Source organism: Dendropsophus ebraccatus, chromosome 5 (genome assembly GCF_027789765.1).
Source record: "Dendropsophus ebraccatus isolate aDenEbr1 chromosome 5, aDenEbr1.pat, whole genome shotgun sequence".
Classification (NCBI taxonomy): Eukaryota; Metazoa; Chordata; class Amphibia; order Anura; family Hylidae; genus Dendropsophus; species Dendropsophus ebraccatus.
Window position 1 is genome coordinate 99,486,526 of NC_091458.1, and position 15,475 is coordinate 99,502,000.

Here is a 15,475-nt window from a genome sequence, read left to right on the forward strand (position 1 = left end):
ATTGTTTTCCTTAGAAAATGCCTACTAGAGAAACATATAAAAAAGTATCAATCTATATTACATTGAAAAGAATGTTATTCTCAGATCAAAACATGTGTTTCATTAACAAAACTAACAAAGCGTCTAGTATCTATAGCATTAAAGCCTTTTCCCAGTGGAAAGGTGTGAACCCCACCTCAAAGGTTATTCTTACCTGGTCCCCACCATCCCAGAAAGCCATGAAGATTACCATGCAAATCAATTGTTTACAAGGTCCTGAGCGGTAGTTGTCATAAACAGCCAGAACCTGTGCTGAAATAAATGTGAGAATGGGGGGGAGGGGTTGTTGTTTTGTAAATAAAACATACGTTTCATGAAGATAGGTTATGCTTTGCCCATTCAATGTTGTGTTATGTGTCCGGACATGATGGATCACAGTGAGAATAACTAGTTTCTCTGCTGTCAGCTAACAGAAGGACATGCCAGCATATGGGCTGGGGTATCAGTCCATGAAGGGAACACATCCTACATATAAATGAATGAACACACAAAATTAAAGCTGAAAAACACACTACAGGCTGATCCAACTTTGATGTAATGTCCTTAAAAGTCAAAATGTGGCTCAGTATTGTGTGTGCCTGTATGACCTCCCTACAATGCCTGGGCATGCTCCTGATGAGGTTGTGGATGGTCTCCTGAGGGATCTCCTTCCAGACCTGGACTAAAAGCATCTGCCAACTCCTGGACAGTCTGTGGTCCAACATGACGTTGGTGGATGGAGTGAGACATGATGTCTGTGATGTGCTCAGGTCTGGGGAATGGGCAGACCAGTAGCTTCAATGCCATCATCTTGCAGGAACTGCTGACACACTCCAGCCACATGAGGTCTAGCATTGTCCTGCATTAGGAGGAACCCAGGGCCAACCACACCAGAATATGGTCTCACAAGGGGTCTGAGGATCTCATCTCGGTACCTGATGGCAGTCGGGCTACCTCTGGTGAGCACATGGAGGGCTGTGCTGCCCTCCAAAGAAATGCCACCCCACACCATTACTGACCCACTGCCAAACCGCTCAGGCAAGGTAGCAGATAGCTTTCCACACTCACGTCTGTCACATGTGTTCAGTGTGCCAGAGCACCAGTGGCTAAATGCCAAGCATCCTGCACAGTGTTGGGCTATGAGCACAACCCCCATCTCTGGACGTCGATCCCTCATACTATCCTCATGGAGTGCAGACACATGCACATTTGTGGCCTGCTGGAGGTCATTTTGCAGGGCTCTGGCAGTGCTCCTCCTGTTCCTCCTTTTAACAAAGGCGGAGATAGCGGTCCTGCTGCTGGGTTGTTGCCCTCCTCCGGTCTGCTGGTGTACTGGCCTGTCTCCTGGTGGAGCCTTCAGCTTCTGGACACTACGCTGACAGACGCAGCAAACCTTCTTGCCACAGCTCGCATTTATGTGTCATCCTGGATGAGCTGCACTACCTGAGCAACTTGTGTGGGTTTTAGAGTCCATCTCATGCTACCACGAGTGTGAAAGCACCAACAACATTCAAAATGGACCAAAACATCAGCCAGAAAGCATAGGTACTGAGAAGTGGTCTGTTGTCCCCAGCTGCAGAGCCTTCCTTTATTGAGTGTGTCGGTGGCGGCGATCGAGCCGGCGCAGGAGCTGCGGATGAGTGGGGGGCCGGGCTTCGGATGAGCGGGGGGCCGGGCTTCGGATGAGCGGGGGGCCGGGCTGCGGGCAGCCGGACTTTCGCGCGACGACTGTTTACACGGAACGATCGGCGAATTTTTTGCAAACAACGATTTAAGAACAAGATAAAAGATCAAAATGAACGATTTGTCGCTCGTCGTTCGCTGCGTTTACACGTACGATTATCGTTCGAATTCGATCGTTATTGTGCAAATTCGAACGATAATCTTTCCGTGTAAACCCAGCATAATGGTCCATTTACACAGAGAGATTGTCTGACAGATTATCTGTCAAAAATTTGAAGCCAAAGCCAGAAACAGGCCATAAATAGAGATTAGGTCATAAAGAAAAGCCTGAGATTTCTCCTCTTTTCAAATCCATTCCTGGCTTTGGCTTCAAATCTTTGGCAGATAATCTGTCAAATAATCTTTCTGTGTAAATGGACCTCTAGCGGGGCCTTTATGAAAGGTAAGCCAGAGGCTTACGCCAGGGAGAAGGTGCAGATTCGCCCCTTTTCCCTGGCGTACGCCTCCTGTACGCCTGGCTTGCCTGATGGGCGGGCTTGCAGAGCTTGGGGGGTGATAAGGCGGGGAGGAGGTGTGGCTCCCTCCCGCGCCTCATTTATCATATTTTACGCCTGCTCTCAGGCGTGAATCATGGCGCAAATCTACACCTGCTGTGCGCTGGGCGCAGATTTGTGCGCCCGACTGGATTCACTAAGATGCGTACGCCTCTTAGTGAATCCTGCCTGGAAAAAGGGGGCAGGACTTAATATGTACTTGTACGCCGGTCTTCATAAATCCCCCCCATAGTGTTCCCTTTATTTTTTGGAGCAGTGTAATAAGTTCTTAAGCTAGGGCCTGTCAATTAGGTGTTGTTTGGTAACTGAAAGCTTACGGGTGCCTTCACACCTACCGGATCCGCAGCAGATTTGACCGCTGCACCCTAAAAAGTGAACTACCCGCATGTTAGACCAATCTAACCTGCTGATAGCTATTGCTGCTGTCATTTTGATCGGGGCACTGAGGATGAAGGTAAGTCTCTTACCTTCATCCTCTGCGCCACTTCCCTGCAGTTTTTGGAGCACTGCCCCACACTCAAAGTGCTGATCTGTCCCCCAGCCAGCACGCCCCTTCTAATGAGTGGGGTGGGTCAGCCGGATCAACGTTCTGGGGGAGGGGCAGTGCTCCAAATGGCCCTAACCTGCCTTATTCATCAAATAGCATTAGTGGTCTGAAGCCAAGAGCAACTTGTTCATCATGAGAGAAATGACCATTACTAACTAAAAACATTAAAACCCCCCACCATTCCAGGTCCACTTCCCTGGTGTTCCACACTAGTAGTCCTGCACTGATGATGTCCCTTATGTCATTCACATCACTGCTGCAGCCAGACACTTGCTGGTCTTGTGCCATTCATGCCAGTATTAATTTAAGGCCAGTAACTGGGTGAAGTAGTCATGTGAATGAGGTACGTGATGACATCGCTGCAGGGCTGGTGAGGAACACTGGAACAGCAGGTGATGTAAAGGCTGGGTAATTAGATTGAACTGCAAGTTATTAATGCAAGTTATTCATTGTCCCAGAGAGCGGTACAAAGTTACTATTGTTCAGAGGTCTGTGTGAGGATAACATTAACTTGAGGTTCCAACAGCGACATAACGGCCCTACTTAATGACCCGACACACTTTGAAAATTAACACTGGCTTACTGAGCCTCATGGCCCAACCAACATACTGGGAGGGCCCACAAAAATGATCAATGGATCATCTGTGTGCCCTCTTGCTGCCATCACATATTAGCTACATTGCTAGCCTAGTAACACAGGGCTATATAAGTCAGTTTTACTCCAGATCTATCAAAGGATGTAAAATATAGACTGGTGTAAACTGCCCACAGCAACCAATCACAGCTCAGCATTCAGCTCTGGTAAAATGAAAGCAGAGCTGTGATTGGTTGCTGTGAGCAGTTTACATTAGTTTCTTTTTTACTTATTTTGATAGATATGGACCACATTATTTTAGATATGGTATAGCGCCACCTAAACTGAACTGGAACCATAAAGCTTATTGTAACTTAGGTATGAATTGTCACTCTTAAATAAAGAAAAAGCATTTATTTTACCAAGAGCGCCAGCAACGGTTCTTTAAACTGGGAGCCACCCCTCTACAATTATTGTTGTCAGCCGCACATCTCTGCATTTTAATGGCTGCATGAAAGATAGAGCAACTATTCATGCGATCAATCATGCAGTGTAAAAGCATTGCAAAGAGCACTGATCTCGCAACCCAAATTATTTAGAGTGGTGCTTTTTATTTTGGATTCATATGCATTTATTTGAATTTTTTTCTACTAATAGTACAGTCACAGTCTCCATTTGTCTCATTATACCGTTTGTTAAAGTGATCAAACGATTTGTCATTGTTACTTTTTTCTCTTTCACATTAATAAAATCTTTTCTGTTGCTCAGTATTATCAGCATGTTACTAAATTCGCTGCATATTCCTGTATTCAAGACAACTACGGGGGGCATTTGCTATTAATAACGTGTGATTTTTATACAGTCATATTCATTTGTTTTTTACTCAGCAGAATATGACTAATTTAACAAACTTTTCAAAAATTTGTCAATAGAATACGAAGAATATTCGCAAAATATCCGTAAAAAAATTGCGCAAATTTACTTGGTACTGACTAGACACATTCACCACTTTGTATGACTTTAAAAAAGTTGCAAATGATAAATTTAACACAAATCCCAGATTTTGTATTTTTTGGGAGGTGAATACTCAAAACAGGCAGATTAAAAAAAAGTTGCATCTAAAAAAACAATCACCCATCGAATATACTGGTTCATAAACAGAACTTAGACCAAAAACAGGCAAAAAATGCAATTCACCTAAAAATTGGTGCAGAGCCCTTACTAAATGTCCCCCTCTATGTGTACCATTATATATTTTCTACATTATATACTTTCACTGTTCATTTAGCAAATGTACCAGTGACCTCCCCTCTAGACAAACAAAGTCCTTGCCCTCAAAGTGTACATTTGTTGGACCCTGATCTTTGAACCTCAGAAAAAAAGGAGTTTCGTCTATTTACCAGCTCTTAAAACAACACTGTTTCCCATTTTATCGAGGGAGTAAAATGGCAAATTTTATGCAGACACTGTGTATTTCCTTCTTAATACTCCTCATTCAGCAGACAGAACAAACAGGTAGGACCTCACTTTTCTTTTTTAAGGTATTACTTTTGCAATGTAATAGTAACAAAGAAGCAAAAATAAGTTCCAACATTTGTTCCAAGTTTGTACCATTATGCAGACAGCGGTTGGTGACAAACTCAGGGAGAAATAAGGAAATATACAGGAAATATCTATTTGTATATTAACCTTTCCTGTCAAAAATGGGAATTTTACTGGAGCCGAAAAACCAATGTATATGTCTATACCTAGCTTATACTATATCACTTTTTAGGTCACTTGTGTTTTTATCTGTTGATATTTCTAGAATCCAATTTTTGTTCCTCATATATCAATAAGGAAAAAAAGTGTAGACACAATTACAAAATGCTATACTATGATAATAATATTGCAACTGAGGTTACTGGTACCCATCACAAGAGCACTGGTAATATTGTAGACTATAGCTAGAAGACAATTTAGGTGAACATGGACATCCAGCAGGCAAATGCTTGTTTCACATGACAATGGTTGGGTAGCCCATTCCTTGTTGTTTTGCGGTGAACTGCTATCTCTTAGCACACCAGCAGATGTCCCAGAACCTCTGGATAAAGAGCCAATCTACCTACTGGTAGACTACAATGCCACCTAACGGTTAGATATATAAATGTATCTCTTTGGCCTTGTAAAGCAGCAGAAGGAGCACTCAATAAAACATGCACAAAACTAGCAAAGTGTTTGAATGGCAATATATAAAATCCCCTTAGCTATCACTTATTTCATGCTAACGGATTCCTGTATTTTGTTTGAATAATTGCTTGTGGTAGTCTAGTCTAATGAAATGTTCTCTCTTCAGTTTTCTTATCCAGTAAGAGTGCTAACCAAGTAATACAAAGAAGCAAAAGGGCCAACTTCATGATTATAGAGGAACTTCGGAGGGGAAATTTAGAGAGAGAATGTCTAGAAGAAATCTGCACATATGAGGAGGCGAGAGAAACATTTGAGGACACGGATAAAACAGTGAGTTCTTATTATGGGTTACGTTGTTTCATTTAAGATGTTTTTTTTTGTTTGTTTTTTAATTACAAATGACACTTAACATATCTGATATGACGTCCTGTAACATATCCCAACAGAGAGCTTACTACAGAAAAGATCCAGAATACATTGACTTTTGGTCATTTGTGCATATTTTTACGATGTAAATTCCTATAGGTCACAAAGACAATATAAAATAGTCCTTGTTGTGACCGGAATTCTTATGGTTATAATAAATTTGTATGACTGAGTTGTAATTCCTATTTTAATATATATCCGAGACAACCAAGTCATTGACTTAAAGGGGTTATTCAGCCAAGATCCCTTTTTTTTCAGACTGTCTGGGGAGGGGGTTGGTGAAAAAAAATAACACACACCTTCCTGCCTCCTACACTGCTGCCTACGTTCCACTGCTCTGGTCCCCAGGTGTGCTGCCGCTTCAGAGTTTTATGAGGTGACATAGCAGGCCCACTTTTAGTAGCAGAGGCGAGGCACTGCTACAGCTGCTGAATGGCTGAGTGGCCCTGCCATGTCACATCTCAAAACCCAGAAACAGCCGAACACTGGGGACTGGAGCAGAAGTATATGGGTGGCAGCACAGGAGCCAGGAAGGTAAGTGTGTGTTATTTTTTTTACCCACCCCCTCCTCCCCAATAACAATAATGATGATGATAATTTCTTTCTGTGTTTTTTATTTTTTGATTGGTTTGGAGATAATATAGATATAAGCTAGGGCTAGCCCCCAGACCTCACTCCTTTGTACAAGAAGCATATATATTAGGTTCTGGTCACATTACTGTTCAGAGCTGTTGCAGAGCAGAGCAGTGCAGAGTGCAATGCTTTCAGTGCTATGTTTGCTGTCAAAATAATGGAATCTGCAAGGAACCCCAGCAAACCACATTTTAAGTCAATAAGTTCCGTTGGGATCTGTCATAGAACAGATCTAGCACTGTATTGTGGATTCCCTTGTGCACAGAAATCACCATGCATACGTGAGCACAGGCTAAAATAAAAGGCATAATTCAAGTTTATCACTATATTCTCAATCTAACGTTGTTATTTTACAGGACACCTTTTGGAAGACGTACTATGGTAAGTTTAAAGACCTATGGACTATTCCCATGATAATGGTTGGTACACACATATCTGGGGATATATTTCTTGACTTTCTGGCTCAATGATGTCAGTCAGATCCCCTTCCCATTACTATCCCAGCTTGACTGACAGCCAGCTGGAAGTTGAGCCCCAGGCCGGGTTATAGTTGGGAGGGGATGGGGAGCGAGGAGGCATTACAGTCTGCAGCATTGCAGCTAGGGCATGTCTCTATAACACTTTGCACAGGAAATAATAGCATTTTTGTGTTATAACCTACAGCCTGTATTATCAGATTAATTGAGGTATCATATACAATAATCATCAGTAGATGCTGGATTATCAAGTATACTGGATTATCAAATCATGATCTCATAATAGTATGTAAAACTCACTTCTAGGGGTTGAAGAGAAGTCCAAAATAAAATGCTGCCAATATGTTGCTACAAATGTTTTTGGGAGTTTTGTAATTTAGTTCCATGCCTAATCTTCCCTTTTTGTGCCCATCTAGTTTCAAATTAGGCTTTCTTCACACCCTTTCGGCATATTCTGGGGTCTATAGTCCTATAGAGATATAGTGGCTGTATGTACCGGAAGTTTCTCCAGACAACACACCAAATTTGGTGCTCTACTGAAGTAGCTGGATAACAGTCCTCTGCTGTGTTATCTGACTGGAATTCCAATGTAAATAAAATTATTGGAATGTCCAAGACAAAACTCCCTGATTTGCCCATATCAGCCAGTCACAGCTTTCATTTCTCATATTGGCCTGGTAAAATGACAACTGAACTGTGATTGGCTGCTATAGGCAAATCTGACAGTATTTGTGTCAGACAGGTTGCTAACTCTGAGCCATTATTTTTACCAGCTAGCAATACACCTTAGTCTATGACATGGTAGAAGAGATATCTAGGAGCCATCAGCCACAGCACTGTATAATAAGTAGCTAATACTACAATGGGATTATTACAAATACAATTTCTTTCATGTTCTCAGGAGGTAATCCCTGTTCCTCCAGCCCATGTAAGAACAATGGAGTGTGCATAGATTATATTCGAAGGTATACCTGCACCTGTCCCGAAGGTTACAAAGGAAGGAACTGCCAGTTTGGTAAGGAAACAGATTTATGAGGCAAATACACTATGCAGGAATGTGTAGTGAAGTTGTAATGCAAAGAAAACCAATTGTTCCATTAGAAATTCTATTCGTCCAGATTTATGTACATACATACGGTACTTTGTTGATTAAGAGTTAGAGACAGGTTTAGGCCTTTTGATTGCATTGCGGGTCTTAAATGTGGTGGTGGTGGTCAACAGTAAGCCACTGTATTCATAACCCCCTCTCTGCAGTCCACTGTATTTTTTTACCATTCTTATTTGCGAACCTGCAGTTTTTGTGTTGTTCCAATTATTAGGAGTACGGATGTTTAGCTGCAATACGTTGCCCCTACATAGGGATAAAGATAGCCAGTGGTGCATTTATAGGGGCAAAGAGGTTGTAGCTGCACCCAAGACCTGGTGTTCAGGAGGTCCAAAAGCCCCTGTCTCTCATAGGTGGACAGTGGGACTATAATAGGATGTGGTGTCTGTGGGTCCTGTTATAGGACAGTCTAAACATTTTCTTTTCAGTCATCGGGTTTCTTATTTATGTGTTCCTGCAGCTGCAAATGAATGCCACCCTGAAGCAGAAGACGGATGCCAGCACTTCTGTGAACCTAAATATGGTCTTGACTTTTATATTTGTTCTTGTGCATCTGGCTATACACTTGGGGAAGATGACAAGTCATGTCACCCAGCAGGCAAGTGCAAACAAGACTGAAATAAATCCACAGCACAATTCTCTATTGGTTATACTTGTTCTATACCTAGTATATGTGTAGGACTGACAGTGTTATGTTATTACTTGAAGAGAGTGCCAAAAGGCATGTGCAGATTTATAGGCCATTCCTCTCTATCTATCTATCTATCTATCTATTAGGTCTTTCCCAGAAGGAAAAAAGCACTTGCTTTCTGGTGCCTCCTCTTAAAGGTAGCGTCCATCCAAGTAAATGTGCCACTCATTCATCAGCCTTGGAACATGACTAGTGATTTTAGTAGGAAAGCTTAAAGTTACTTTCCTTTTTTGGGGGGGAAAATTTCTAGCTTGGCTACTAAAAATGTCATTTGCGTGGTCAGCGCCCAGTCTGTGTATAAGTATTTCTTGTGTACTAAGTGTTGAGCATGAAGGCAACGCCCCTGGATGCCAGGGTATTCACAAGAGAAAAGACCAAAATTCTTCAGCTCTCACCTGTACGCTTCCTCAACAGAGATGTCCTATAAGAGCTCATTTGCTTTATGGTGACTATGTCGAATGCATATTCTCTATTTATCCAGACCAAGATACCATGAATAAGAACCAGTTTGGTTTGAAATGCGTCGTTTATTTTAAAGATTTGCTACAATAAAATATATGAATTTTAAAGAGAGCTGAAGGATTTTGGTCTTCTCTCTACTAAAAATGTTAGTGATGTTCTAAGACTTGTTAATAAATCAAATTGACTTAAAAGGATCCTACCTTGAAAACATGGAGTACATCAAATCCGTCTGTAGATTATACTGTAATACAATGGACAGTGACCAAAAAAAAAATTCAGACTTTCATTAAAATTATATTTTGCTACTTGTACGGTCCTTTCATTGACAGATCCCTTTGCTTGCGGACAGCTGCTGAATGATAAGGATACTACATTTCAGGGTATCCAGAACAACTCTACCAATCCATTTCCTTGGGAGGTAAAGCTAAATGGAACATTGCTTCTTTTTATTGCACCAAATAGTGGTCTTCTAGAAGGAAATGTCCATTGTGCATAATATACGATGGACTATGGGTCACACAATATCTGATGTAGATAAGGGGTGGTCCTCTTAAAGAGATCTCTAGCTTCACTCTATCTTTATCTTCAAACTCCTTTTAGAGGGACACAGACGTTTTGAAGCACTACTAAATGATTTTAGCTACAGCTATAGCTGCTGTCCAAACACATTGTGTTGTCTGAAATCTTTTGTCTGGCAAAAAAAAAAAAAAGATTAAAAAAGGGGTGAGGGTGGCTTATAGTGTTACTATTATTTCATTAAATGTTTGATACCTCCACCAATTGCTAGAACAAGCAAGACAAAATACTCGTCTGAGCCCTATATTCCTTGACTTGTTGCTCTATCAGCCTTGTTGCAAGGGTTAGGCTCTATAGTAAGTAAGTAAGTTATAGTCACCCCCCTCCCCCAATGCCCTGATGCCATTCCGACAGGGTGCCTAGGTCCCATTGTTCACTGCTCTCTGTTGACATCTCGACATGCAAAAGAAAAAATATCACAAAAAAATCACCCCTGCAGCTATAAATACATTGCTATATGGCACCAAGCACTCATTATTATTATTATTATTTATTTATAAAGAGCCCTTAATTCCAAAGTGCTATACAGGAGATAGGGGGTATCAAGTAGGAACAGTACAAGATCAGAACACATTACATGAAGGTAAAAGACAGACTGGTACATGGGGGAAGAGGACCCTGCCCGCAGAGCTTACAGTCTTTCCAGCCATAAGTAATTACTATGAGCGTTACTTATATGGAACTTTGTAAAACCTACTTATGTAGGCATGGGGGTGGTCCTCCGTTGCTAGTCACATCTGGTGGGAAACCCCTTCGGCAATTACGCCTCCCTGGGAGTTTTGCCACTCAGGGATGGCCTCTGTGATTCTGCAGTCTCCTATATGCCGACGCTCCCAGGGCAGTATAATTGCCCAAGAGGTTTCCTTCCAGCGGTGAGTAGTTAGCAGCTGAGGATCGCCCCCATGCCTACAAAGGGAATTTACAAAGTGCGTTTTCAGGCCATAGAAGTAACGCTCATAGAAAATACTTGTATGGCTGAAAACAGTGCATAGGGCCATAGAGCAATGTACTTATAGCTACAGGGGCGATATTCTAATGATTGGTTCCCTTTAAGCTATCAGGATCCCTTGACCAAAAAAACCTTTTTAATGAATCAGTAACTTGTCAATATGCCCTAGTTTTAAACAAGTCTCTCACCAAGACCATGTTCAATTTCAGGACATAAGAACATAAAAGAGGCAACATAGAATTTTTCCCCTCCATTTTCAAAACTTTGGCCTTCTGCCAGTAAATGGAAAAAAAAAATTTCAATTTAGAGACAGCATGTTTGGAACCATGCATAGTATACGGCCTCAGGCCTTATTCACACGTTCCGTAATTTACGGATCCGTATTTCCGTATCCGAGTTAGTGCACATTGAAGTCTATTGGACTATTCACACAATCAGTAGCAGAAATGGATGAAAATCAATCCGTAAAAAAAAAGGACATGTCCTAGTGCGGACTCGGTGCGGACCCATTTTTTTTGCGGATCCTCTCATTGAAATCAATTGGTTACGGATTGTAACATGTTGGCATCTGTATTTCCGCAAAAAAATACGGATGAAGTGCATTGAAAAGCAATGAGTAGAAAAAAAATGGAAATACGGATGGAATACGGATGTCCAATCCGCAATTTCTCACGGGTTGTTTTAGGACCAGAAAAAAATACTGAATGTGTGCATAAGGCCTCATTCTGACATTTGCATCATTAGACAGACTGGGACTTATGGCCATTCACTGCTAGTAACAGGGATCTTGGCAATCAAACTAGAATGTTGCACAACTATGTTATGTTTTAATGATTACACTTAATTTGCAAAAATTACACGGTATGATACTTGAAGCATTTTATTTCCCCATAAGGTACTACTGTTAGATTCAGAAGGGACACCTTACTGCAGTGGAGTCATACTCAACCAGTCCTTGGTACTTACAACAGCAAAGTGCAGCAGTCATCAGGGTCCAATTTTCATCCTTGCGGGTAAGGACAATAACTTTCTTTTCTTTAATTAAACAAATCAATGTTTATTGGTAATAGGCAGGAGATGTACCTAGACAATGGAAATAAGATCAATAACTTGCAACCAATGTGATAAGAGCAATTGGTTTTATGAAAATATAGATAATGTGAACATAGCCTTAGGGCCCTATTCCACGGGCCGAGCAACGATGTAAATGAGCGCCGATCTGCTAGAACGGTGCTCGTTTACTGGGCCTATTCCACGGCCCCGATGATCGTTTAGCGAGGGCTGCAGGGACATCGTTACCGATATCCTTGCAGCATACATTACCTAGCAGGGCTTCTCCTGTGTTCCATCTTCCTCCCCGGGTCCCGCGCACAGCATCAGGCCTGTGATTAGCTGAGCAGTCTGACAGCTCAGTCAGGCCGCTCCGGAATTGATGCTGCGCGCGGGACCCGGGGAGGAAGACGGAGCGCAGGAGAAGCCCTACTAGGTACTGGATGCTGCTTGGATCGTCGGTCGCTGCCGCGCACCGCTATTCCACCGTAGCGATGTGCGGGTGGCGAACGACGATTTTAGGTTTGAACCTAAATGAACAATCAGCAGATGACACAATCATTGGCTGATCGTTCTCTCTATTCCGCTGGGCGGCGGAACGCGTGGGGTGACTGTTGCCTATCTGACCCGCTTCTTATTATTTTTTGGACTGTACATGGTGATCGTTTCATTTATCTACCCTTTGCTCATATTAATTATTTCTCTTGATGTTATATGTCATAGGGATACTGCTTAGGCAGCTTTGTTAGAACCCATATGGTCCAGGGTCAGAGTGGTTGTTAGACCTTGCTGGTACGCCAGCAGGCCTTATGTTGACATTTTAAGTGTTTTTAATGTAGGGTAGTGTTTGGGGTTTGTCTCCCTTATTGCTTTACCCCTGCATAGTTGATGGTATTTTCTGTAAATTTTGTTATTGTCTCAATAAAGTATTGTTATGATGTGCTACCTTTTTGTGCATATGCTTTTGTCTTTTTGGGGAGTTTACTTTTTTCTTAAAGCGGTTTTCCAGTGCTACAAAAACATGGCCACTTTCAGAGGAAACACGACTCCACGTCAACATGTCTCCAGTTCAGGTGCGGTTTGCAATTAAGCTCTATTCACTTCAATGGAACGGAGCAGCAAAACCCCGCCCAAGCTGCACACAAGAGTGGGGTTGTCTCTGGAAGAAAGTGGCCATGTTTTGGATAACCCCTTTAATATATTCACTTTCACTGAGTGACAGCAATAGGGGGCGATGAGGGCCCCTCTGCTACTACCAACGTTCGTGTCTGATCTTGAGCTCTGATCAAGTGCTGCCGCATAGAACTATTGATATAGAGCCGTGAACCAGGAACTATAGGACTCTAACACAAATATTCCAGGGAGGTGGATATATATATATATATATATATATATATATATATATATATATATACACACTTAATGTACTTCTAACTAAGAATTGTGCAAATTTTTACAGGAAACAAAGATGCTAATAACATGCAGAAGATCAAGGTGGAAAGCCATCGTATCCACACAAAGTATTCCAAGGACTCAGGAGAGAATAACATTGCTCTGCTTAACCTTGAAGCAGGTATAAAGTTCCACAAACATATCCTACCCATCTGCATCCCCCAGAAGGACTTTGCAGAGAACGTGCTGATTCCACGTGGCCCAGGTACAGTGAGCGGCTGGACGCTAGACTCGGATGACCTAGGAATGATGCCCATCCAATTTCCTGTAATACAGACTGATAAAGAAGCGTGTGAGACTGCTTTCAATGCAACACAAACAAACCGAATGTTCTGTGGAACATCAAACAGAACCATAGACTCTGCATTGGCTAGTGGAAGCCATTTTGCTATTGAACATAATGGTGCATGGTTCTTGACTGGGATCATGGGATCAGTAAATCATGAATTATGGAACCCAAATGTTTTTTCATTTACCAAAATCTCCAGATACGTCATGTGGTTGAAGCAGAACAGCAGTTAATGTTTTATGGTTATAGAATGCTAATATATATTGAGACCATTTTCATGTTGTGTATTATATATTTACTATTCTTAATAGATGCCCTGCATAGGCCATTTTGTATACCAAAAAAATGTATTCATGTTTGTGACAGAAGAATGATATGTAAATTAGAGGAACACAATGCCAAATTAGGCAAATAAAATGTTCTAGCAAAAGTCCAATAAACATTTGTTTTTTAAGAGATTGTGGCAGTAATCCAAGTTGCAATATGATGAGATACACGTATAGGCCTTCCAGAAAATGGAACATCTATAAATGAATATACTTAACACAACATGGTTGTAGGCAAATTATATGTATTTATATGTTAATGTGTCACTACAAACCATGGAGTTGTTGTGATGAGTTGTTTTGTGAAAACAAACCACAAAAGGTAGAGCCCTTAAAGGGGTACTCCGGTGAAAATCTTTTTCACTCAAAGCAACTGGTTTCAGAAAGTTATATAGATTTGCAATGGTGCGTTTACACAAAGAGATTTATCTGACAGATTTTGGTGGCCAAGACAAGCACTGGATTTGAAAAGAGGAGAAATCTCAATTTTTCCTTTATGACCTGCTCCCTGTTTATAGTCTGTTCCTGGCTTTGGCTTCCAAAATCTGTCAGATAAATCTCTGTGTAAACGCACCATAAGTTACTTATTTAAAAATCTCAACTCTTCCTATACTTATCATCTGATGTATGTTTTGCAGAAAGTGGTGTATTCTTTTCAGTCTGACACAATGCTCTCTGCTGACATCTCTGGGCAAAACAGGAACTGTCCAGAGCAGCAGCAAATCACCATTGATAACCTTTCCTGCTCTGGACAGTTCCTGTTTCAGACAGAGATGGCAGCAGAGAGAACTGTGTCAGACTGAAAAGAATAACCACTTCCTGCAGAAAATACAGCAGCTGATAAGTACTGGAACACTTGAGATTTTTAAATAGAAGTAAATTACAAATCTATATAACTTTCTGAAAACAGTTCATTTGAATGAAAAAGATGTCACCCCAGTTTTCCTGTGTGCTTTTATCATTGTTGGGCAGTGTCACTAAGGTAGTGCTCTGAGCCCCCTCTCATGCCTCGGTCCAGGGCTGTTATCCATGCTGCCCCTGTGATGAGGCAGGGATCAGTGGATGCTGACCCTCGCCTTAGTTACACTGGCCAACAATGATAAAAGCACACAGGAAAACTTGGATGACACTTTTAGGTAATTTTACATGGGATGATTATTTTTTTTAATTTAACATTTTATTTATTTTTCGTACACAGAGAACAAAAGAAAAACCCATTTTTATATTGTTATAAAAAGTCCAAACAATTAAAACCACAATAGTACAAATCACCCATCCACCCCCTTCCCATCCCTACCCCCGCCCAACTCTACACTAAGAGAACAAATTTATTTATATCACATAATATTTCCAAAATATTCCCTTTCATCCCCCCCACCCCAACAAAGAACATGCACGAGGAGACACAAAAACAAGAAAAGGGGAAAAAAAAAGGAAGACCTCACCCCCTCACTTCTCACACTCATACCGCTTCACACACTGACCCCATTCCGCT

At 41.5% G+C, this 15,475-nt stretch overlaps 1 protein-coding gene across 1 annotated transcript in view; it reads left to right on the forward strand.

The window, feature by feature from the left end:
• Positions 1-14,110, forward strand: part of LOC138794176 (coagulation factor X-like) — a 31,636-nt gene extending 17,526 nt beyond the window's left edge. Inside the window, exons 9-16 of the mRNA XM_069972947.1 lie at positions 4,752-4,891; positions 5,712-5,875; positions 6,961-6,985; positions 7,982-8,095; positions 8,646-8,783; positions 9,668-9,756; positions 11,759-11,876; positions 13,373-14,110. Of these exons, the coding sequence (XP_069829048.1) occupies positions 4,752-4,891; positions 5,712-5,875; positions 6,961-6,985; positions 7,982-8,095; positions 8,646-8,783; positions 9,668-9,756; positions 11,759-11,876; positions 13,373-13,887 (1,303 nt within the window). The 3' untranslated portion in view covers positions 13,888-14,110. The remainder of the gene's footprint in view (positions 1-4,751; positions 4,892-5,711; positions 5,876-6,960; positions 6,986-7,981; positions 8,096-8,645; positions 8,784-9,667; positions 9,757-11,758; positions 11,877-13,372) is intronic.
• Positions 14,111-15,475: the final 1,365 nt, after the last annotated feature.